Here is a 21,138-nt window from a genome sequence, read left to right as displayed (position 1 = left end):
GGAAAATTCACATTCATTTATGGGACACATTGTTCTATTGAGTTGTACCTTAAATGGTTTTGTACATCTTTATGGATAATGGGTACTATTAGAAAATACTTAAAGAGGTTTCTAGAGTGCACGAGTTTAACCAATCTCTAACATAGTTTCCGTAGAGTATGATTATCCGACTTAGCTATCAGAAATGGAAGCATATGAAGTATTGAGTTGTCAACAAGCGGTATATCCTTAAATCCCCTATTTCCTCTTTCTCTATATGGCACTATTATTTTCTTCATGATATTATGTTTAGTTTCTTTGATTTTCTCCATGGCACTCCGATTTAAATATATCCTTTTAGATGTCATGATGACTACGAGCAACTTAACTTTAAGAGATGAATCCCATTTTAATTTTGGTATAAGAAAATGTGCACAATGGATAACTGAACACCAACGTCCCACTTCTCATGGTTCTCAAGACCTTAACACAGTTTGTTTGATTCAATATGCATCGGCATCGACCCAAACCCACCACCACATGTGATTATTGTAGTGGATTTAGTAAATTAATAACTATGCTAATTTTTCAACTTAACTTTTATAAGAATTTTCCACCTTATGTGATTCATGATTCTAACATCCTTTTTGCACTTTGTATATGGAGATAAAGATAATGTATATCACCTTCATGGACAAGGTCTCGGTGACATTATCAACCCCATTGTTGAGCTTGTATATGTGGCGTTGTCTCCACAAAGATATTATTATAAAAAGAGTTATATGCATCTTTTTAATGTGGAGGCTGATGGTTTCAACTTCCTTTTCTTAAAAAGGCACCTTTGTGGATTTGATGAACGAATGGTAGTATGTAGTTCATTTAATTTTATGACTTTACAATTATTACTCCATTTGAACTAAGGTGGTATGATGTCATATTCTAGAGGTGCCTTCATGGTCCACGCTGAGTTAGAGAGACAAGATCGTGAAGGTTGCCATTCCTGTATAAGAGATCATTATCTTCTATTCTTCTCCTTTATGCAACATTTCTTATCTTCCTCATGTGTTTTCATGTTAATGCAAACATTCATTGAATGTAAATTCATAAATATATCTATGTTATCTCTAGTGACATGGGTACGCAAGATAATCTTGCCATTTTCAATGATGGAGCTACCATGTTTCCTTTCTAGAATGCAGGAGCAAAGTGTAAATGTAGTCAATTCATTCCCATCAACTTATTATCTTCTTTCCTATACGTGGTTATTGCTATCGCATATTATCTTTGGAACCATCAACATGAGCATTGCGGTGTCAACTGGAGTGGGAAAGAACTTACTGACTGAAACTAAATGATGCTTCGGAAGGAGTCTTAATTTACTTATCGTTGTATACTACATTGTTTTGTAGATTCACGCCATCTAGGGCTCATGTCATGACGCATGTGACCTTATAGTACCTCCGTAATACCGTTACATGTAGTTGAACACCCCATGTCTCTGAAGTATTTCTAGTGTATATCGAGTGTACAAGTTCCATTTTATATGCTATAATATGCCATTGATTCCATATGTCTAAATAATTTGTATACATTATTTCTACATTAAGGACAATTTTCATTTTGTAGAGCTGTTTTTCTATTTATAAGGAGGGGAGAAATTGGGGCGATAAGTTTTGTCACTTCCAGCTGGGCCCACCCCACCTGAACAATGGGGCCAGCGCAGACGCTGACATCCGAAGACTATATAGCCCGCCCGCCACCTCCTAAGCCCCCGCTCTCCCCTCTCTTCCCCTCCAAAAAGAAAATATTACAAGAGGAAAATAAGCAGGCGAATTTAGGGCTTTCTCCTCCGATTTCTCGCGATTGCGCCGCCGATTCGCCCAATCCAATGCCGCGCGCGTCGGGGGCCGCGGCCCGCCCGGCGGCCGCCGCCAAGAACGGTAAGAGCGCCACCAATCCGTCAGAATCCTGGGTTTATTGTCGATTTGATTGATGCTGCGCTGATCTTTCCCGGTGGATTTCGGGGGCGCGAGCGAGCTGGTGCCTCCGATGCAATGCGATGTGCTGATTGCGCGCCGGGGGATTCGTTTAGATGTGCTTCCCGCTGATGGGCGGCCTACGGGTTCTTGGGGGAAGATGCGTGATCGGATACAGATGTTGCCCCGATTTAGCGGTCCTAGTTCTAGGAACGGGCGAATACCGCCGGGCAGTACGGACCCTGATTTTGGCTCCGGAAACCTGCCGCCCTGGTTGTTGTACGGCAAATAGATAGGTGGTTTCAGTGTTCTTGGATGTGGTGGTATTAGAGGCAGAGCAAACGTTGGCCCCGTTGGATTTGGGCTGATGTTTCTTGAATTGGGTTGTCATGGAATTGGGCAACTTCAGCATTGGTTTTTGTTCCATTTATTGTTGGCTTTGTGCAAGAATCCATTTATTGCTGGCATTTACAACGAAATGTGATTTTCTCCATGGAAATTGGATTGAGGATATCTTGCTAGGTTGTTCTTTAAGTGATCACTGTTCTTAGGGGGGGGGAAACTTGTCGCCCTGGTGTACAGCGATAGATAGGTTATCTGAGTGTTTCTTGAATTGGGATACAGTGGTATTAGAGGTACATCATCTTATTTGGGTTCATGTTTTGGGTTGCCATGGAAATGGGAACCTCATAATTGATTTCTGTTCCCTTAATGGTTTATTTTGTGCAAGAATTCGTGTGGCTGTGTTCATGCATTTGCAACGAAATGTGATTTTCTCCATCGAAATTGAATGCAGAATTCTTAATAGCTTGTTCTGTAACTGATCATTTTTCTTTGGTCGGGCAGTCTTGTTAAGGTTATGATTAGTCCTTACCGGATTTGCTTGAAAAGTGCAGGTGAAAGTATATCTCGATAATTTGCGCTGCTACTTGATTTGTTTCCCTGCAAGTTATGTTGCTTGATTTTTAGTTGAAACATGGTGAATGCATTTATTGTATCCTGGTCGATATATTCAACTTGAATTATGCTGATTGATTGACTTACGTTTAGTAGTGTGCACAAGTCATGTATTCATGCTGGAATCCTGAAAAAGATATCAGAATGGTCAAAATTAGTTGTTTCCCGTTATGGATTAGTTACTCAGATTTCATATGTATAATGATGCTATCACTGATGTTACATCTCTACCATAGCTGCTGAATTTTGTCAAATTAATTCATCTTGCCCATCAATTTGTCCTCACAGATTATGAGTATCTATTTATTCATTGTGTAGTTTATCCCCATGTTACATAATCCATTTGTATGATACTGTATTTTATATTTTAAAGCTCGATTGATCTGTACAAATGCCAGCCTTTGATACAGGCAAACCTATATATTGTTGGGTACTGTTTTTCATTTTACTAAGTTGCAAGTGGCCTAAAGTTTAGTATTTTTTGTTTCCAAGGAAGATTTCAATAATTTTACAAAGCCATTGCCTTCTCACTTCATCAAGTTAATATCACGTAACAGTAAACCTCCACATGACATATTTGTAACCTTTTGCTTTTGTTTTCATTCCAGTGAGCAGCAATGCTGGCCACTCTGAGCCATCATGCAGCACACCTGCTTACCAGAAGGTGTATCGCCCTGTTACTCGGTCTATGACCCGCATACCTCCTGCAGTTGCTGCTACACCTGGTGCGAAGGAAAGAGTCGATAGCACAAGCAGCTGTAAAATTACTCCAGATGATTGCTTTAGCATTCAGTTAGCTGCATCACGACCCATTGTAACCCGTGCTCGTACCCCTCATGAAATAACTAAATCTGCTTGGAAGCCTCTTACTCAGCCTGCTGTTCTGAGTGAAGAGCTGAAACGGGCAAGCCCTCCTGCAACCAACCCTACTGCCAAGCGGTCCAGAGTTACTTCCTCACAGGCTGCTAAAGATTCAGCTTCAAAAGCTAATAGAAATGTTCGCAGTGGTATGTGCTAGAGGATTTTTGTTCTCATTTTTATCTTTCATGTTGTATTCCTAGTTTTGATTAGATTCATTACTTATTCAGGTAAGAACAACAGAAATGAAGAATGCGCTAGTCAGGGTGACAAGTTGGATGGGCCTGTCATCCCATCTCTACCAAAGAAACTGCAAAGTGGCAAGAGCTCTTCTGATGTAGTTTCAAAAAGGAATCCTACTATCAGAAGCCAGGGTGCTAAATTAGCTGCTCCAGTGCTTACGAGGGAGCCAGAAACTGAAACCGGAAAGGATTCTGCCAGTGTTGTTCCATTGCTTGCACGCCAGCTGCAATTTGAGACTCCGAAGACCAGCGAAATCAATCGGTCGGTTGCTCCAGCCATTGCAGAAGCTACTTCCAGTGGAACAAACCAAGTCAATCAGTCAGTTGCTCCAGCCACCACAGATGCTATTGTCAGAGAAAGAAGGCAAGTCAATCAGTCGGTTACTCCAGTTTTTCCTGAAGCCGTTGGCAACAGAACACGGCAGATCAATCATTCGTTTGCTCCAGTTTTTCCTGAAGCCATTGGCAACAGAACACGGCAGATCAATCATTCGGTTGCTCCAGTTTGTCCTGAAGCTGATAGCAACAGAACACGGCAGATCAATCGTTCGTTTGCTCCAGCTTTTCTTGATCATTCGTTTGCTCCAGCTTTTCCCGGTCATTCGTTTGCTCCAGTCATTGGAGAAGCTATTGGCCACAGAACACGCCAAATCAACCAGTTTGTTGCTCCAGTCAGTACAGAAGCTATTGACAACAGAACGCGACCGGTCAATCAGTTCCGTGCACCCGTTGTAACACTGCCCAGACAACACTTGCAAACAAATAATCAACAGAGGTTTATCAGGATGCCTCTGCCCACAAGCCAGGCCAGTGTGCCTGGTGGTGCGACAGGCCCAGTGGTCGTACCAAAGCTAGAAATCGGGAATGTGAATGACCCTCCCAAAGTTCCCCCACATCCTGCTTACAGGAGGGCATTGTTAATCAGGCAGCAAGAGCAGCTGCTGGAGCAATTTAAGTTGGCGAATTCAGAATCGGAACTTCACATCAAGGGTCCTGGTAATTCTACTACGCAAAACTAAAATAATTACAAGAAAACTAGACTACTCTAATTGTATTTGTATCTTTCTCGATGCCAGACAGGCATGTCCCCTAGTTCGTTGACTGTCTAACCCTGTGCATGTTGACTTAATCATAATAATTGCTCTGTTGCAATTTCAGCTATATTTGAGGATGATGATGTGCCAGAGCCGGAGCCACTGGGAACAAGGTGTGCGCTCTGCAAGATCGATCTCGCTTTCCGGCCACAGGGGGCCGCGGCTCATGATCCTTTGGCTCCCCCAGTGGTGGCGGTCCTGGTATGCCACCATACGTTCCACAGCAGCTGCATCGAGGATGTCTACGGCCTCGCCGAGCCTTCAGAGTGTATTGCATGTCTTGATTCTCAGACAGCGCACTGATCATAAATCAGTAGCATCAGTTTGTCTGGATGAGCTGTGGTATAGAAATTGCCCTTTTAGAATGCATATATAGAGTGGTGACGTCTCATCTCTATCGGTAGAAATATTGGCATACTCGGCTGAATTCACAGTCGGAATACCCCTTTTGTTTCTGCTTTAGGGGGTGTAGTTAGTTAGCATTAGCAAGCTTTTCATTTTGATAGCCAGACATTTTCCTTTTCTTCTCATAGATATAGATATAGATATCAACCTGCATGTACTTCTTGGAAATGTGGTGCTTCCGTTAATAAAAGAAAAGAAATGTGCTGCTCTTCTGTGCATAAACTTCTGGAGTAGCAAGTTCTCATGGAAGCAATGTCTGTTCAACCTCTTTGTTATTTGATCTTCATATTTCATAAACACAAAAGTACTCCCTCCGTGACTCCGTCTCACCAAAAGTATCTTACATCGAAATTTTGACGAAGTTTAGACACTTTTGGTGGGACTGAGGGAGTATTTCCGTTTCATAAAAAGCCACACAAAATTCTGTACGGGTACCCTACAGACCTTTCAAACTTTTTTTTTGATGGTCGACCTTTCAAACTGACACCCACATCGCTCCAGACGAGCAAGATGGGGGAACCCTTGCTTGCCACCTCCGCATGGCACCCCTCGGTCACCCTCAACACCGCCACCGGCCTCGCCTGGGTGGCGGCGCAACTTCCTCCGAATGTGGTAGTGGCGCGGCTGAGCTTGGCTTGTGGAACGCAGACTTCTTCACCTCCGCGGGAGCATTCCAGGTTTGCTCCTAGCATAATGGTCACGTCATCTTCTCTAAAAGTGATGCGAGACCGACTAGCTGGAAGGAACGGATCCCTTTGTTTTTGTGATTGTGTGGTTGGCACCTCTGAGTGTGTTTTTCCTCGCGATCGGCAATAATGGTTGTGGTCATGTTGTTCTTGGATTTCGAGTGGGCTTGACCCATTGTTGTTGGTGTTTATATAGGTTTAGCCCTTGATGTATGATTTTCACCCGCTTTTTCTCTAATTAACTGGACATCCTTTTGTTAATTAATAGATAAGGCAAAGCTTTTGTCTTTATATTGAATAAAATATTTCATGAAACAATGTCATGATTTTACTGCTGGGTTCACATTTTGTGACTGTGTCAAATCTAAAAGGCAAGAAACTGGCCCAAGTTTTGGTACCAATTATTTTGGTAAAAATAGAGTAAGTAATGAAAGAAAGAAAAAATGGAAGTATGATATGATATGATTTTTTTTTCTGTTGGGGATATATGCATTGTGGTTCGGGCTGTGAGTAAGAGCATCTCCACTCGTTTGCCCTCCCCACGCCGAAATCCGGGGAAATTTACGTCCGAATTGGACGTAAATTTTGGCGTGGGGAGGAATAGTTTCCCAGCCGCGATCTCAGGCGAAGACGGTGATCTAAATTTGAAAAACGGAAACTTGACAAACTATGGCATAAAACGGTCGAATTTAGACTAAATTTAATGATATTTACTATATAGAGGGCGAAGTTCATACATAGAGACCGAATTCGACTATATTTCGAATTCGGCTAGAGGAATACAACTGTAAATATAAAAACACGGCGCTCTACATGCCGAAATGGCGGTAGAATACCGTGTAGTTGTCGCCATCGTCATCGAACTGCGGCGGCGCTGAAGCCGCCTGGCTGCTGCCTTGGCCGGCGTCTCCCCACCGGCCACTGGTGCGAGGCGGGGATGGCGACGGCTTGTATAGGTCGTCGTCGGAGGCCTCGAGGTCGACGACGGGGACGACGGCGTCGGATGGAGGAGTCGCAGGCCGTCGGTAGCGAGCGACGTCCTGGAGGAGCCTCGCCTGCCGCTCCGCCTCCTCCTTCTCCCACTGCTCCCTCGACCAGGAGCAGGCCTGGTCGAGCGGCATGGCATTCTCGGCGGGGACGAGGTCCTGGAGGGACCTCGCGATAACGGCCTCGAGGATGGCCGCGTCCTCGGCGTCCTTCACCTTCGCCGGTTTTCGCTTCCGTTCGCCGGAGGTGTCATGTTCGCGCTTGGGGCGGCGCCGTCCTTGTGCCGTCGATGGCTCGCGGATGACGATGCCGCCGCCGCCGCGCGTGCGGTGGCTCGACGGGGAATCCGGCTCCTTTTTGACCGGCGCCAAGGATGGCGCTGACCTGGAGATCGACCTCGCCGCCGAACCGGACAACGAGGAACTGGCAGCCATGCGCCGTGGCTGCCAGCTGTTTCCCCGTTGGCGGCTGGTCGATGCCCTCGATGGAGGGGGCATCGTGAGCCTCGGTGAGTTGCCGCCCTCGATGTGCTCGAGGACGTTGTGGAGCGTCCTATTCGGGGCGCTCCACCAACGCCGGCGACCCGCGGCGTTGTTGCGCGGAGGCGGAGGTGGCGGGCCGTCGTAGGACGCCAGCTCGCGCTCCCACCGCCGGAGAAAAAAAGAATTCCACCGAGTGTAGTTCTCGGGGTGGTGGCGCGGGTCGGCGCGTTCTTCCTCCGTCATCGCCATCCGCGCCTCCTCGTTGGCGATGTCGAGGGCGTGGCCCTGGGGCGGCGACGGGATTGGCACGCCACCAGCGCTTAGCCGCCACCCGCCGCCGGGGGGCCTCGTGTCCGGCGGGCAGGGGTACCCCGCCTGGTGGACGAGGTGCCCCTCCCACGCGTGGAGAGATCGGCGGGGGAACCCGTTGTTGGATGCGCCGTCGTCGTCGTAGAACGCCATTGGTGGAGGTGGAGGGTGAGTGGAGGGAGAATGGAGGAAGAGTGGAGCAGGGGCGTCGCGGCGAGCGGAGCGGCTTATATAGGCGCGGCGGGCGCCGGCGATTAATGCCGCGTGGAAGACGATGCGTGCGCGAAAGACGATGCGACGACATTAACTCGCCGCGTGGAAACTACGCGGCCGGCGAATGCTGAACGGCGGCAGGCTTTTACAGCGCGCAGAAGACGATGCGATGAGGACGACGATCGGTGTCCCTCGCCGACAAGTTGGGGCCACCAACGCGTGGGAAGTTTCCTCGGCGTTTCCCGCGTTTTCGTTTCGTCCGGACTCCCCGAGCGCTCCCCGGGGGGCAGGCCCTAGCGTGGGATCGCCGGATGAATTTAGGCCCAAATCCGGACGAAATCGAGAAACCGGGGACGCGACTGGGCCGAATTTCGCCATAAAAACGTCGTTCGGGAGCCGGGGAGACAAGTGGAGATGCATGGCCTTGTCTGGAATGTGCAAAACAACACGACCCATTTGCTATACCACACGGAGCTAGGTGTTTTGCTGGGCCAGCTTTGTCGAATGGCAATTGGTAATGCAGCGAGGCCGAGGCGTACTCGTGCGGGCCCTAAAAAAAGGCGAAGTGTACTCGGTCGTGCTTTGGCCTTTGCTTTGGCATTGATGCGCTGCAGCTGCATCGCGTGCTTGGCCGGCGCGTGTGTCAGTGTCACTTTGCCAGCTGCATCGCATTGATGACGAAACTTGGTAACGGAACGGGTGCGGGTACGGTGGCTTCTACTTTCAAAATTTTCCAATTTGGACAGACGGAGAAGGTTTTGTAACCTTCCGTCTATTTCTTGCATGTACTACCAATATTTTATTTTGAGATAATTCACTCACGAAGAAAGTGAAATGGGTTGGTAAACTGAAGCCCGGAGAATTTTCCTTTTCTGGATAACCAAAGCATCCTCCCTTTTCAGCTTTTAGGAGAGCCTGTAGGTCGGAACAAACACAAAGCTTGTGCACGTCTTTTCATATCCCGTTTCCCAATACCCAACCTCTGCTACACTTGCCTTTGAATTTGGTTATGAATTTACAAACCCGCCACTTCCCGCCTCCCAAAATCTAGCAACAACCTTCATGTCGTTTCCTCTTGCCGCTCCCGCGTCATCCTCATGCTTGATGCTCGGGTTTTCAGGTTTCTTGATTTAAAAGATTTGCATGTAATTTTGTACTCCTTCTGTTTGTCTGAGATAGTATGTCAAAATTTAGATGATGTAGATGCTATTAGTTTCTATATATATTCAAATTTTGATAAATCTCAGAGACGTTTTTCCTCTCTTACAAAGTAAGCTTAGGGCATCTTCAACGGGGTGACGCAAACGGACGTTGAGCGACCGTTTGCGTCTGCCCTGACCAAAAATGTGTCTGGGCCCTCCTCCAGCGGGGCAACACAAAGTGACCGGGTCGTCCGCGGCGATGCAAACCTGGCCCAAGTATGCGTCAGGTTTGCGTCTCCGCGGATGCTCCGCGGTCCCGTCGATTGTCCGCCGAAACTTACTTAGGGCGCGCGCGTCAGTGGGAGGGAGGCCGATAATATTCCCGCCAGTGGCCATTCCCCGCACGAAAATCAAAGTAGACCGGCGCGCAGTCCTGAAGCGATGGACGTCCTCACCACCGCAACCACCACCATGGATTCTGAGGTAACCCTCGCACCCGCCGCCGCCCCACACTCCCCCATAGCCACGACCACCGCCACAATGGAGCCCGCGGGTCCGGTGGAAGCAAAGCGGGCCACCACCGGAGGCCGGGACGCTAAGCTAAAGACGGCAAAGAAGGTGTTGTCTAAGGAGGAGAAAGGCGTCGAGGCCGCGAAGCGTCCCGGTCGACGTAGGAACCTGAAGGACAGGAATGCAGCGGCCGCCGCCCTAGAGGCCAGCCAGCAGGCGTGGAAAATGCAGCTGAAAGCCGAAGTAGGCCTCCATCCGAGCTTAGCAGAGGCGTACATGCTCGTCAAGCGAGAGGGGATCGCCGACGTCGCTCCTCTAGCCTCGTCGGTGAGCTCGGTAAGTTCCCAGCTGTGTCCTAGAACTCCCGCTCCCTTGCAGGCCCACCCGGCTTCGCGGTTCACCTCCGGCGTGGCACCGGTGCAGTTCAACGGGGCGCCGGTTCCCGACCTCAACCGGGCGTCGAGAAGCGGTGACTCGTGCCCGAGCGCGATACACAAGGCGCGTCAGCTGCCGCCGGAGGAAAGCATGTCGGTGCCCCGCATCCTATTTGACGAAATGGCACCATCTGCCCTGATGATGGACGACTCGGTACGTGAGCTCTCTCGATGTGTGCGACTGCCGTATGTCATGCATCTGACGTCCGGTGATTCGTAGGCCTATTGGAAGGACCGGCATGACAAAGACATCGAGGCCATGATCTACGGCGGCGGCTTTGTTGGCGACGTCGGGTCCGGGAAAGGCCCGCATGATGAATGTACACCGACGCAAGATGCAGATGACATTGATGGCGCACAGCTGTTCTCCACCCAGCCCACGCAGCCAACACCCGTGTGCGTCGACGAGTTTGAGAACGCGCCAACAGGGCCTGTCCTCACCACGGGAAATGATACCAAGAAGAAGAGGGAGAGCCACAGGACACAAGGATTCATCGACGACGAGGACAAGTGTTTGTGCGACACGTGGTTGGCAACAAGCCATGAATGTATTAATGGCACCCAACAAAAGGGCAAGGTGTACTGGGCCAAGGGCATGCAGGAGTACAACGAGAGAAAGATGCACGATCCCTACCACATCCCAAGCCCTCGCACGGAAGAGTCCATCGGAAAAAGATGGAACTACATCAAACAAGAGACAAGCAAGTTCTGCTCGGCCGTCGAACATACTATCAACCACCCTGTTAGCGGCGCTGGCGTGATTTCAATGGTAAACAAGACACAACCATCATCATTATGTTATATTTACATCATTCTATGTACATTAGCGGTGTTGGCGTGATTATAGGTATCCCGGGCCTTGGAGAGGTTCAAGACAGTGCATAAGAAAGGCTACCATATGGTCCATTGTTGGGACAAGCTAAAGGGCACGCAAAAGTGGCAGACAAGCTTTGCGGCCTACGATGAAGCCCTGAAGAATGGGACAACGGTTAACCTCGACGGCGAAGACGACGATCATGGCCGTCAAGCCCTTCCACCATGTCCTCGAGGCCATAAGGCTACCAAGACCGATCTAGCCCTAGAGGCACAGGCCATGGCTGCTAGGGACGAGAAGAAGCGTCTGAAAAAAGAGGACGCAACTGCCATCTACCTCAACCTCACGAAAGAGGTCATTGAGGTCCAAAGGATGGACGTCGAGGCAAAAAAGGCAGACACCGAGGCCTAATTGCGTGACACCGAGGTCAGGAGGATGGACGCCGCGGCCAAGACCCGTGTAGAGGACACAAGGATCATGCTAGCCAACTTGAGCAGCATCGACGACGACACCAGGGCCTGGTTCATGAAGAGGCACGCCGAAATCCACGCGCGAGACGCCTGATCACCGGCGCCATGCGCCCAGCACCATGACCTCCTTTTGGACTTTTTATGCTGTTCAAACCTTGTTGTGTCCCTTTGGACTCCACTTTGCGCTGTACCATGTGCAAAGTTTGATGAACTTATTTCAGACCTCAATTTGATGTATAATTTCATGCAAATTTGAACTAATTTGAGGCTACAACCTCTTTTCTGAATTTTCTGAAACTAAACTGGCCCGCCGGAAATGCGTCAGTCCGCTGAAGCCACCCCCAACACAAACGGACGCACGACCATTTCTGTGTCCGTCAGACGATGTAAACGGATACCCGTGGATAATTTAGACATCCAAAATGCGTCGGCCCGTTGGAGATGGCCTTAGGCAGGTCAATGTTCACGGGTACTCAATGTGAAGTCACATAGGATCCTACGGTGGACTGAGATATGGTGAGTGATCCTATGTGGCCACATAGGATCCGGAGGAGGAACACATGCATGGCCAATGGTTGTTGGCGGGCAACTGATTCAACATAAAACGCCGCTGTCCGTCGTCAACCGTAAACGCCGTCTCTCCGTGGTTACGTCCGTCAGAAGGCAAGTACAGAGCACTTCCATACGAGTCTACCATACCACGCCAGCACGGGCATAGCCCAATGCAAGCTGAGAGCTCAGCCACCGCTGGACGCTGGTGAACGACACGGCCAAGAAAACGGGAGTAGCTTCCAAGGGCGACGTTAATCCCCTCACCGGCCGCAGCTGCAAGCAACAACCCGCCCACGCCACACCACAGCCAGGAACCACAAGATAACGCACACAAGACCAAACCGAGAGAGGGATAGAGAGAGAGAGAGAGATATTAGCTGGCTAGTAGTATCTCTGCAACAAGGGAGAAATTCAGCCAAGCTTGCAGCAAATTCAGAAGTAGCAGCGGTGAGTTCCTGACCATTTCGTCCTTGTTGACGCGAGATTTCTATTGTTTAGCTGGCGGCCGGCCGTTCTTTTTCGAGCTGCAGGGGGATTGGTTTGGGCTGTGACCGGAGAGCATGGAGGAGCCGTCCATGGCGGACCCGCCGCGGATTTTCTGGAAGTCGAGGAGGAGACCGTCGTCATCAGGTAGACCGGCTGCTGCCGCTGCTGCTTCTTTCTGTAATTCCTTGATTTACCTACCTACAAATCAGATCAAACTTCCTCATGAATCATCCTAATATAAACCGCGTTCTTCCAATTTCTGCTAAGATGCAAGTACTAGTTTTTGTTGCAAAAGAAGGATCCTTTTCTCCTCACCATTACCTCCCTCTGTAACAGCCATGTTCTTCATTCCGGTCATTTCCAGTTCAGATCTCTGCAATCTTAATTCCCTCATGTGCGTTATCATTTTTTGCAGTAGAACCCCTCTTGATTTATTTTTAGTTGGGGAAGCATTTTTTAAAAATTTATGCAGAACGTTAACCAATTCGAATCGCAACTGCTGCGTGTAAGAAACTGTTAATTAGTTCCTTCCTTTTCGTTCATCGAGTTTAGCACGGGAGTACTCTAGCAGAATTGCAGAAATAAATGAAACGTCCCGGCCGGCCGGTGAGATATTCCGTGAAGAAATGAATGAACGGTTGCAACCAGCTCACAGAACAAAACAGATATCCGGATTTCGCCTCTTAGAAAAAACCCAACTACCCGGACACGTTAATCACGCGCCGCGCCGGTGCAACTAATATGCAAGTTCAGATTTAGGTGGTGATTCTGACGAGGAGGGAGGTGGGTGCTGCAGCGCTCTGTTTAGCTTTGCTTGACTTCGTCGTCAAGATTTCAGCAACGCTCAGGGCATGTACAATAGTACACAGTCAGCCGTCGGTAGTGTATGCCACGTAATAAATTAGCTGACGTGTGATGGAAATAACTGAAAAACGAGCGAGTCTGTCTGTAAAAGTACAGACGGTCAATTTCCATAAAAATCGCGGCATGCAGACGACCTCCTTCCCGTTGTATGCACAGCGCCATCGCATGCAGGTGGGATCGTGGCGCTATTTTCTCGGCAAAGTCATGTCCAATTTGCATCGTACAGACAGGCTAAAGGACACTCGGCTGTAGGAGTTGTTTTCGTTGCTGTCTATAAGCTGATGTGGATTGTCGCTACAGACACCAGGCGTCTGTACTGTTGTACATGCCCTCAGCAGCTGTCGGCCTGCAGCTGCAACTAACCCAGTAGTAGTGGCCCTGCGAATATCCTCGCGGCAACAAACCTTATTCCTTTCAGTACCGTTCTGTTTTGGGCAAGGTAGCAAAATGCTATTTAGGAGCAGCAGAAACTTGATTGTGAAGGGTGGCAAGGCTGCAAATTCTTCTGAGAAAGGAGAAGAGGGTTGCAGTTTTGTATACTCCCCCCCGAATCCAGAATAAGTGTCGAGGCTTTAGTTCGAATTTAGAGTAAATTAAACTAAAACTCTGACACTTATTATGGATTGGAGGGAGTACTATTTTAGTAGATGACAGAGCTGAATGTGACTGGCTGAGATACATGTGGTCTCGATTGATTTCGTAGATAACACCGATTGATTACGATGGCATAACGTGAGTCTCGAGAAAGGTGTGTTTTTGCTGATTTGTTTTAGGGTTGATGTCAGAATGCTCCATTTTCTTTTCTCGACACATGCACCAGACTGCGTAGACTGTGCACAGGGGAGACCAGTTAGCGTAGTTACAAGTATATAACTAGTTTGCTCTTGTTAATCACGCCGGTGCAACTAATCCACGACCTGGTGTAAGATTGCAAGTTCGAGTGGATGGTGGTTTCTCGGGACGAGGTGGGTGCTGCAAGTTTTTACTTGACTTCACCGCCAGGAATCCTCTCCTCCAAGTGCGGGTGCCGGTGCAGCTGCAGCTAATACTATTATACTAGTAGACTAGTAGTAGTGGTCGCAGCGAATATGCCTGCGCCAACAAAGTAGAAGCCATATTCGTTTCAGAGTTTCAGACTAACTTGCAGTCGAAGTATGCGGTTTCAGTATTCCTCCGCTTAATATTCTTCAGTTTTGGGTAAGGCAACAAAACGTTTTACTGCTGATATATCTATGTTGTAGTCTCGATTGACTTCATAGAAAACGCTGATTTGATTACAGCCTGAATCAGGTTTATTTTAGAGTTGATGTCAGAATGTCACATTACTTCGGCCAATCTGATGACAGTGACCAATTTAGTTTTTCCGAGCCTGCCATGTTAGACCAATTAGCTTAGGTGCAAGTAAACAATTAGTTTTACCCTTACTGTAACTCTCGGATAAAGACAAGTCTTTCACTCTCCATTCTAGAGCCAATGAGAGCAGTTCATCAAAAGATACTGCAGGGAATAACATGTTCTGCAGTCCATTGTTAGTTTGCTTCTTTCCCAAGGATGGTAACTTTTAGGTGCATTTAATTGTCAGGGTAATAAGTTTGCAGTTTCACCTAAATGATGGTTGCACTTTCATACCAGACAACAGAGCTGAGTTGTAACAGGCTGAGATATCTATGCTATGGTCTCGGTTGACCTCATAGATAATACAGATGTGTTTTTACCGAGTCAGACCTATTGTAGTCTGGGTACCAGAATGTTTCTTTAATTTGGCCAATATGGTGATAATGCAATTTAGTATTTCCGAACTCTTCCAAGTTGACCAATTAGCTTAGATACAAGTAAATAATTAGTTTGCACTTTGTGTATAGTGCAAGCAAAAACTATACCATTAGATTCATATTCAAGAGTAGTTTCGAATGTTATAATTTTTGTGGCATACAATTCATATTTGTTGTCGACCGAATTAATGGTCAAAGTTTTTCTTAAATTACGTCCGCCTGTTAAACCTAACTGGAGGGAGTAGCTATTTACAGTTTAACTTTGAAGTGCATTTAATTGTTAGGGTATATGTCTGCAGTTTCATCTAAAAGATGGCTGCACTTTCATACTAGACGACAGAGGGGAGCTGTAACATGCTGAGATATCTATGCTATGGTCTGGGTTGACCTCATAGATAATACAGATGTATATTTGCTGAGACTGGCTTATAGTCTGGGTGTGAGAATGTTACTTTAATTTGGCCAATATGATGATACTATACAATTTAGTGTTTCTGAACTCTACCATTTTTTTAGGGCAACTGGCTGCAATTTTGGTTTAAACACCAACAGAGTCAGCAGAAAGCACCGATTTGATACAATCCGGACTCTTCCATGTTGACCAATTAGCTTAGATACAAGAAAATAATTAGTTTGCTCTTCGTGTGATTCTCAGACAGATAACAACAAGTTTTTCACTGTGTTTTAGAGCTTATGAGAGTAGTTCATCAACATATATTGCAGGGAATACCATGTACTCCCTCCGTCCATAAAAGGGTGTCAAATATTTATCTAAATTTGGATGTATCTAGACACTCTAAATTTAGACAAACTTGCGACATTTTTTTATGGACACAGGCAGTAGTATTATATGTTCAGAGCTGCCGCTACACCGTCCCTTGTTACTTTGCTTCTTTCTAAAAGACAGTATCTAGTTATTTTACAGGTTTGATTGCATTCAAAAGTCAGCATTATAGATTATACTCAATAAACCTAAGGCTTACTGACCTATCAGTCTATCGCTATATGCATTAGATTTTACTTGGAGAAGTGTACTGACTTACTCGATCTGACTTAGCAATATGTATGTTCCAGCCAATGGCCGGAGCTTGCAAGTACAAGAACTTACCAATGAGGCTGCTGCCACTGAAGAAGCTGCGAACGTTCTTCAGCCCCAAGAGGGAGAAGAAGCCATGAAGATCGATGACGCAAATGCAGCAAGCACCACCACAGACGATGATGCTCAGCATCCAGATCCAATGGCTAACCTATCCGAGAAGCGAAAGGCTCTCTTTGAGCCCCTGGAGCCGATCAACGGCAAGCGCAGCTCCTCCGACATGCTGCTCCCACCACCGGATTTCGAGCCTGCATCATATCCCAAGGGGTGGCTGGTCGGCAAAAAGCGCAAGCTCGTCAATGTGGATGTGGTTGAGAGCATGAGGAGGATAGCGATCCAGGAGATGAACAGAAAGGTTCATTATCTTGCTATAATAATTTACCACCACATAGTAGCAGGATATCGTGCTGGATATATGCAGTACTGTTTACATTTTGTGGTAATGCCATCCATGATCATTGCTTGAACTCGAGCTTGGAACACTAACTCTACCCTTAACTTATGACATGTGCATTTCTCTAGTGGAGATAAGGTGATTAGGCCTTTTTTGTTGCAAAAGTTGCAACATAAATTGATACATTACCATGGTAATTATGTTGTGAAATGGTGTGGCAGGACCGTGAGATCGGTGGGCTGAATGAACAGCTAGAGGAGGACTCCCGAGTGCTGGAGTTGTTGCAGAAGCAGCTCGCGGACGAGCGCAGGAAGCGGACAGAGATCGAGAAGGAGAACTCGATGCTCCAAGAGCAGGTGTCTATGCTGATGAACATGATTGACGAAAATGAAGCCTTTGACGATGAAGGAGAAGAGGCACCGCCGGGCGAAGGCTTTGATTAGCCCTCTTTAAAAAAAGGCATCTGCAACATGTTCATCTCTGGGTACCAGTTTCAGAGTATCCGAGAGATTCCTATTGATCTCTTGTGTAGAATTCAATTTATCCTATTTCATTTCATTTCATGGTTTGGTTTGTGTAGATGAAAGGAGCATTTTTAATTGTCCCTGTTCATGTCTAGGTTTGTTGCAGATGTATGGAGACATTTGCAACACATTCTATATGAAATGGAAGCATGTTTATAGTGTTATGATTATTTTATAGCCATTGATAAAAAAAATCAAATTTCAATGTTTTCGTAATATGTGTGACATCTCATCTGCAAATATAATGCACTAGTGTCATGGAAACTACCGTGATGCGTAAAAGATGCATGCCAATATGAGACGGACGCATCAAAGACTACTATGGGACAAGTGTAGTAAGATATTCAAAATGAGATTATCTCAATTTCAATTGGTGCAAATGTGGTTCTCTATCAAATGATCTAACCAACAGGCCAGAATAATCTGTTGAAGCAATCCAATGCATCATTTTTCAGTAAACAATAGAGAAGAAAAAACTACAGACTTGAATGTTTCAGTTTTTACAGAGAATGTCCTAATCTAGAATTGCAAACTAGAGTCCTCTGCTATATTGAATAAGAATTGTGAAACAGATGCTACACGGGGGAGGTTCTCCAGCAAATCCGCAAAGGAATCATTTCTCGGGATGACAGGCGGTAGAACGCCATCTGCAGTTCTCCCATCAAAGTCATCTGAAACTGCTTCCGCTACATCAGTGGTGCCCTTCTGCTCCAAAATGGATACGGTGGCTGGCGGAGTGTCTTTCTCAAGCAAACAACAAAGGGAGTTCACCCGTGCCATCAAATAATTCTCATCTGCGGATGGAGGACCATGTGTGTCGCTCAAAAGGCTCTCAGCAATCTGCAATAATTCTTTGGCTGGCACCTCAGTATTTGGCAATGGAGGGTCTCCAGCAGCTTGATGCTCTGTTATGTAACTATCTATATGGTTTATCAAATCGTCCATGGAGATGGATGATCTCAGCTCTGGAACGGATAGATTACACAAACTGGGGTTCTTATCTTGGACATCTGGAACAACAATACCTGAGAAAAACTATTGTGAGTGAAAAATACTTTGCAAGATAATATGAGTGACATGGAGGCCTGCCAACATCAGGATAATTACCTAAGTTCATTGGCTGAAAAAAAGGGTCTGGTTGCTTCAACGTAAGATGCTTCACTCCATCATTTTCAAGCACTGGAGAAACAACATGTGGTGGCGCAAAATGTGGGAACTTGGTTGAAGGGCCGTCACTTTCAGTTGGATTTTCAAATATAGAGCTTCTAGATTCATAAACTGGAGAGTCCAATATGATAACTGGCTGTTGGCTCAGTTGATATAGTCGCTGATCACTCTGAACAATCTTATCAAAGTTCTTGCTCAATAAACTTGAGGTGCACCGTAATATATGCCTCCTGCATTTGGAGACTTTCAACAGTTAGTTTCTTCAGACAGAAGAAAGTGAAGGACAAAACTTAACAAAATATAACAGCAAGGCCTAGGTATAAATCAATTAACAAATAAATAATTTAGATGTAATGCACATTCAGACCATATACAATTGAATAATCTCACATGTTTCCTAGTATTCAGGAATGATATTTATTTGTTAAATTGCGCTTTAACGTGGAACAATAAAGAGTACACTCATGTTTCACCTGTGCATGCTTGCTTGTCCACCGGTGAAATCTGCTGCGGGCTGCCATAATGTATGTTTTCTTGGCTGAGGATTAGTCTCTTGGAAGAAAATGGGTGGCCGAGACAACTTCAGAAAGACAAAATGGAAGCTTGTCAATGAAATAAATATATACAAGTACAGGAACAAAGAGCAACAAAATCTGAGGATCTTACCACTATATCCAAGGTTCCATAATCTCCGGCCTCTGGGCAAGTTGCCTTCAAGGCAGTAATATCTGACCATTGCAGTTCTATCTTACTCTTAAGACCACAATGCAGAACTTCCCAAACAAGCTTCTGCTTTGCATAATAGCATTTTGCCACCAAATCACCTTCATACTGTGACGTGTACTGCACATAAGCATATTTTATTTTTGTTTCTATAAGCAACACTTATGGAAAGCTTCCATATACTACTCACTCCATAATAATAAATTTTTCTTACCTCCCAATCACCAATTTTCAGAAATTTTGCTGGAAAATTTGAAGCCTTGAGCCGATCACTAGCTGTAGGAGCCTCAGATTTGACGTCTTCCATCATGGGAGGCGCGGAATGGATATTGTCCATAACAGGCTGCCCTGTGGTAGAGTTTGCCTTTGAAAGAATTTTCTGAAGAAGGTCCAGAAAAGATTCACTCTTTCTTAATCGTAGACCCAATGGGGGCGGTCCATTAATTATATTGTGGTACTCGGCACGGATGTTCTGCAAAACGTTATGTCTGTACTCAGTATGGATTAATAAAATGATGTGGATTGGTAGATGAATAAAAAGATCAATACCATATGGCTGGTTTAGCAAATATATACATTTACTCAAACAATTTAGAACAATAATGCATGCATGTAGTTCTATAGTACCTAGCAAGTATGAATACAACATCCGGCATAAAAAGGGTCAGTCCATTAGTTTTAGGAGTTACTTATTTTAAGAAGAGTAACATTTAAGTTTTCATATATGTTTCACGCACTCTTACTTCTCCTATGCCAACCCATAAAGCCGTGTGTAGTGAACCAACAGTATGAACTACTCGGTTGAAGCATAGGCCACACATCTAATTTTTCCAACCGGTATTCCGAGGGAGCTGGCCATATGATTAAAAGTTTCCTATATATGAGTGAACCGAGAACCAAGTGCTAGCCTGGTGGCTCGTGCTCTGGCGTTGAGCCGAGCTCACCCGGGTTCGAGTCCCCTCCGTGCGGTAATTCGCTTGGGGGTCTCGGATTAATTCATTTGCTGGAGAGTCTCATCCTACCTAACAACGTAGGGTATAAAAATGAACTTGTAAAAATGAAGATGCCTAGTGTTCCTCAGATCTGTGCTCCATAATCTGCGCAACCAATCTGGCCACCGGACCTTATATATATATCAACAAACATCTGAAGAATCAATGGGAAGCCGAACGTTTGGCCCATTTCTTCTGCGAGGAACTCAACTTGGTAGCCACCACGACTATGTAACCCTGCAAACAAAACATCTGCCAGAGTGGCATCAAACCAAACGGAAAGGACACGCCGCCATTTCCTGAGTTTGTTCAGGGAGATAGGATCGATCGCGGTCCTTAATTACAAGGACGCCGGCCGCCGCCGCCGCGTTCTCCCTTGGCATGAGTATGAGACACGAACGGTGGAAGGAACAAGAGACTAAAACCTCATCCGGCACGCCACGCGGGCTAAACCCTACCCCCAACGGGAGGCAATGACCAGTACAGAAAAGTTCCATCTACCTGACGCAGAGTCGGCGACGGCTGCGCCGCCCTGGCGCGCTTGCCAACACGAGCGTTCCTGTCGCTGGAGCCGGCCGCCGCCTTCATGACGCCCGGCGGCGGCGCGTGCGGGGCGGCGCGCCGCTTCCTCGGCTGGGCGCCCGGGGGATGCACCATGGTGACCAGATCGTCGGGACCGTATCTCTGTACGAGGAGCTGCAGGCCGGATCAGATCGGATCGCGGCCGGGGACGAGCTGTTGAGGAGGCGTGACGGCGGCGAGGGGTTTGGGGTTTGGACGATCGATCTGTTCTCCCTCTAGTAATAAAAGCTCGCTGGGACGCGGGGAATAGGTCGCGGATAATCTGCTGGTGGGGCTCGTGGAGGTGGGCCCGGTCGGCAGGTGGGGACAAAATGTCAGTTGGACATGCGACGAGAACTTTTCACGCCTTGCGTGTGTGTGATTTGCGTGTGTGTGATGAGCGGTTTTGGCTTCCGGATCGCGCGGTTGCACCCCATGCGTAGACAGCA

The 21,138-nt window shown here is 46.8% G+C and overlaps 3 protein-coding genes across 4 annotated transcripts; 2 read left to right on the top strand and 1 right to left on the bottom strand.

The window, feature by feature from the left end:
* Positions 1-1,775: 1,775 nt before the first annotated feature.
* Positions 1,776-5,733, top strand: LOC127305580 (uncharacterized). The gene is made up of 4 exons (XM_051336057.2): positions 1,776-1,919; positions 3,521-3,919; positions 4,001-5,008; positions 5,171-5,733. The coding sequence occupies exons 1-4, from the start codon at positions 1,868-1,870 to the stop codon at positions 5,407-5,409; spliced, it is 1,698 nt and encodes a 565-aa protein (XP_051192017.1). The 5' UTR covers positions 1,776-1,867; the 3' UTR covers positions 5,410-5,733.
* Positions 5,734-12,262: 6,529 nt separating this feature from the next.
* Positions 12,263-17,416, top strand: LOC127305581 (protein HEADING DATE REPRESSOR 1). Of its 2 annotated transcripts, none has more exons than XM_051336058.1 (4): positions 12,263-12,557; positions 12,641-12,740; positions 16,307-16,683; positions 16,944-17,416. In XM_051336058.1, exons 2-4 carry the CDS (start codon positions 12,671-12,673, stop codon positions 17,163-17,165), a joined length of 669 nt encoding a protein of 222 aa, XP_051192018.1. In that variant the 5' UTR covers positions 12,263-12,557; positions 12,641-12,670; the 3' UTR covers positions 17,166-17,416. The 2 variants fall into 2 exon arrangements, with proteins under 2 accessions (XP_051192018.1, XP_051192019.1); XM_051336059.2 differs by having other exon boundaries at positions 12,270-12,527; positions 12,619-12,740.
* A 254-nt stretch (positions 17,417-17,670) lies between these two features.
* Positions 17,671-19,555, bottom strand: LOC127309895 (uncharacterized). Its single transcript, XM_051340605.2, has 5 exons — positions 19,351-19,555; positions 19,080-19,256; positions 18,887-18,993; positions 18,354-18,643; positions 17,671-18,271 (listed from the first exon to the last, which is right to left on the bottom strand). The coding sequence occupies exons 1-5, from the start codon at positions 19,471-19,473 to the stop codon at positions 17,766-17,768; spliced, it is 1,203 nt and encodes a 400-aa protein (XP_051196565.2). The 5' UTR covers positions 19,474-19,555; the 3' UTR covers positions 17,671-17,765.
* Between the last annotated feature and the right edge of the window lie 1,583 nt (positions 19,556-21,138).

The sequence above is a fragment of the Lolium perenne genome, chromosome 6 (assembly GCF_019359855.2).
Source record: "Lolium perenne isolate Kyuss_39 chromosome 6, Kyuss_2.0, whole genome shotgun sequence".
In the NCBI taxonomy this organism is placed as follows: domain Eukaryota; kingdom Viridiplantae; phylum Streptophyta; class Magnoliopsida; order Poales; family Poaceae; genus Lolium; species Lolium perenne.
This window is presented reverse-complemented; position numbering and strand designations above follow the sequence as displayed.

What these genes read in the sequence shown, in the direction of transcription:
- LOC127305580 (XM_051336057.2), top strand. Translation starts at nt 1,868, where the DNA reads ATGCCGCGCGCGTCGGGGGCCGCGGCCCGCCCGGCGGCCGCCGCCAAG. An exon ending in TAATAGAAATGTTCGCAGTG is followed by an intron (nt 3,920 to 4,000) that starts GTATGTGCTAGA and finishes TTACTTATTCAG; the next exon opens with GTAAGAACAACAGAAATGAA. An exon ending in ACTTCACATCAAGGGTCCTG is followed by an intron (nt 5,009 to 5,170) that starts GTAATTCTACTA and finishes TTGCAATTTCAG; the next exon opens with CTATATTTGAGGATGATGAT.
- LOC127305581 (XM_051336058.1), top strand. Translation starts at nt 12,671, where the DNA reads ATGGAGGAGCCGTCCATGGCGGACCCGCCGCGGATTTTCTGGAAGTCG. An exon ending in GAGGAGACCGTCGTCATCAG is followed by an intron (nt 12,741 to 16,306) that starts GTAGACCGGCTG and finishes TGTATGTTCCAG; the next exon opens with CCAATGGCCGGAGCTTGCAA. An exon ending in TCCAGGAGATGAACAGAAAG is followed by an intron (nt 16,684 to 16,943) that starts GTTCATTATCTT and finishes ATGGTGTGGCAG; the next exon opens with GACCGTGAGATCGGTGGGCT.
- LOC127309895 (XM_051340605.2), bottom strand. Translation starts at nt 19,473, where the DNA reads ATGGACAATATCCATTCCGCGCCTCCCATGATGGAAGACGTCAAATCT. An exon ending in TGAAAATTGGTGATTGGGAG is followed by an intron (nt 19,257 to 19,350) that starts GTAAGAAAAATT and finishes GCTTATGTGCAG; the next exon opens with TACACGTCACAGTATGAAGG. An exon ending in GGACAAGCAAGCATGCACAG is followed by an intron (nt 18,644 to 18,886) that starts GTGAAACATGAG and finishes CTCCAAATGCAG; the next exon opens with GAGGCATATATTACGGTGCA.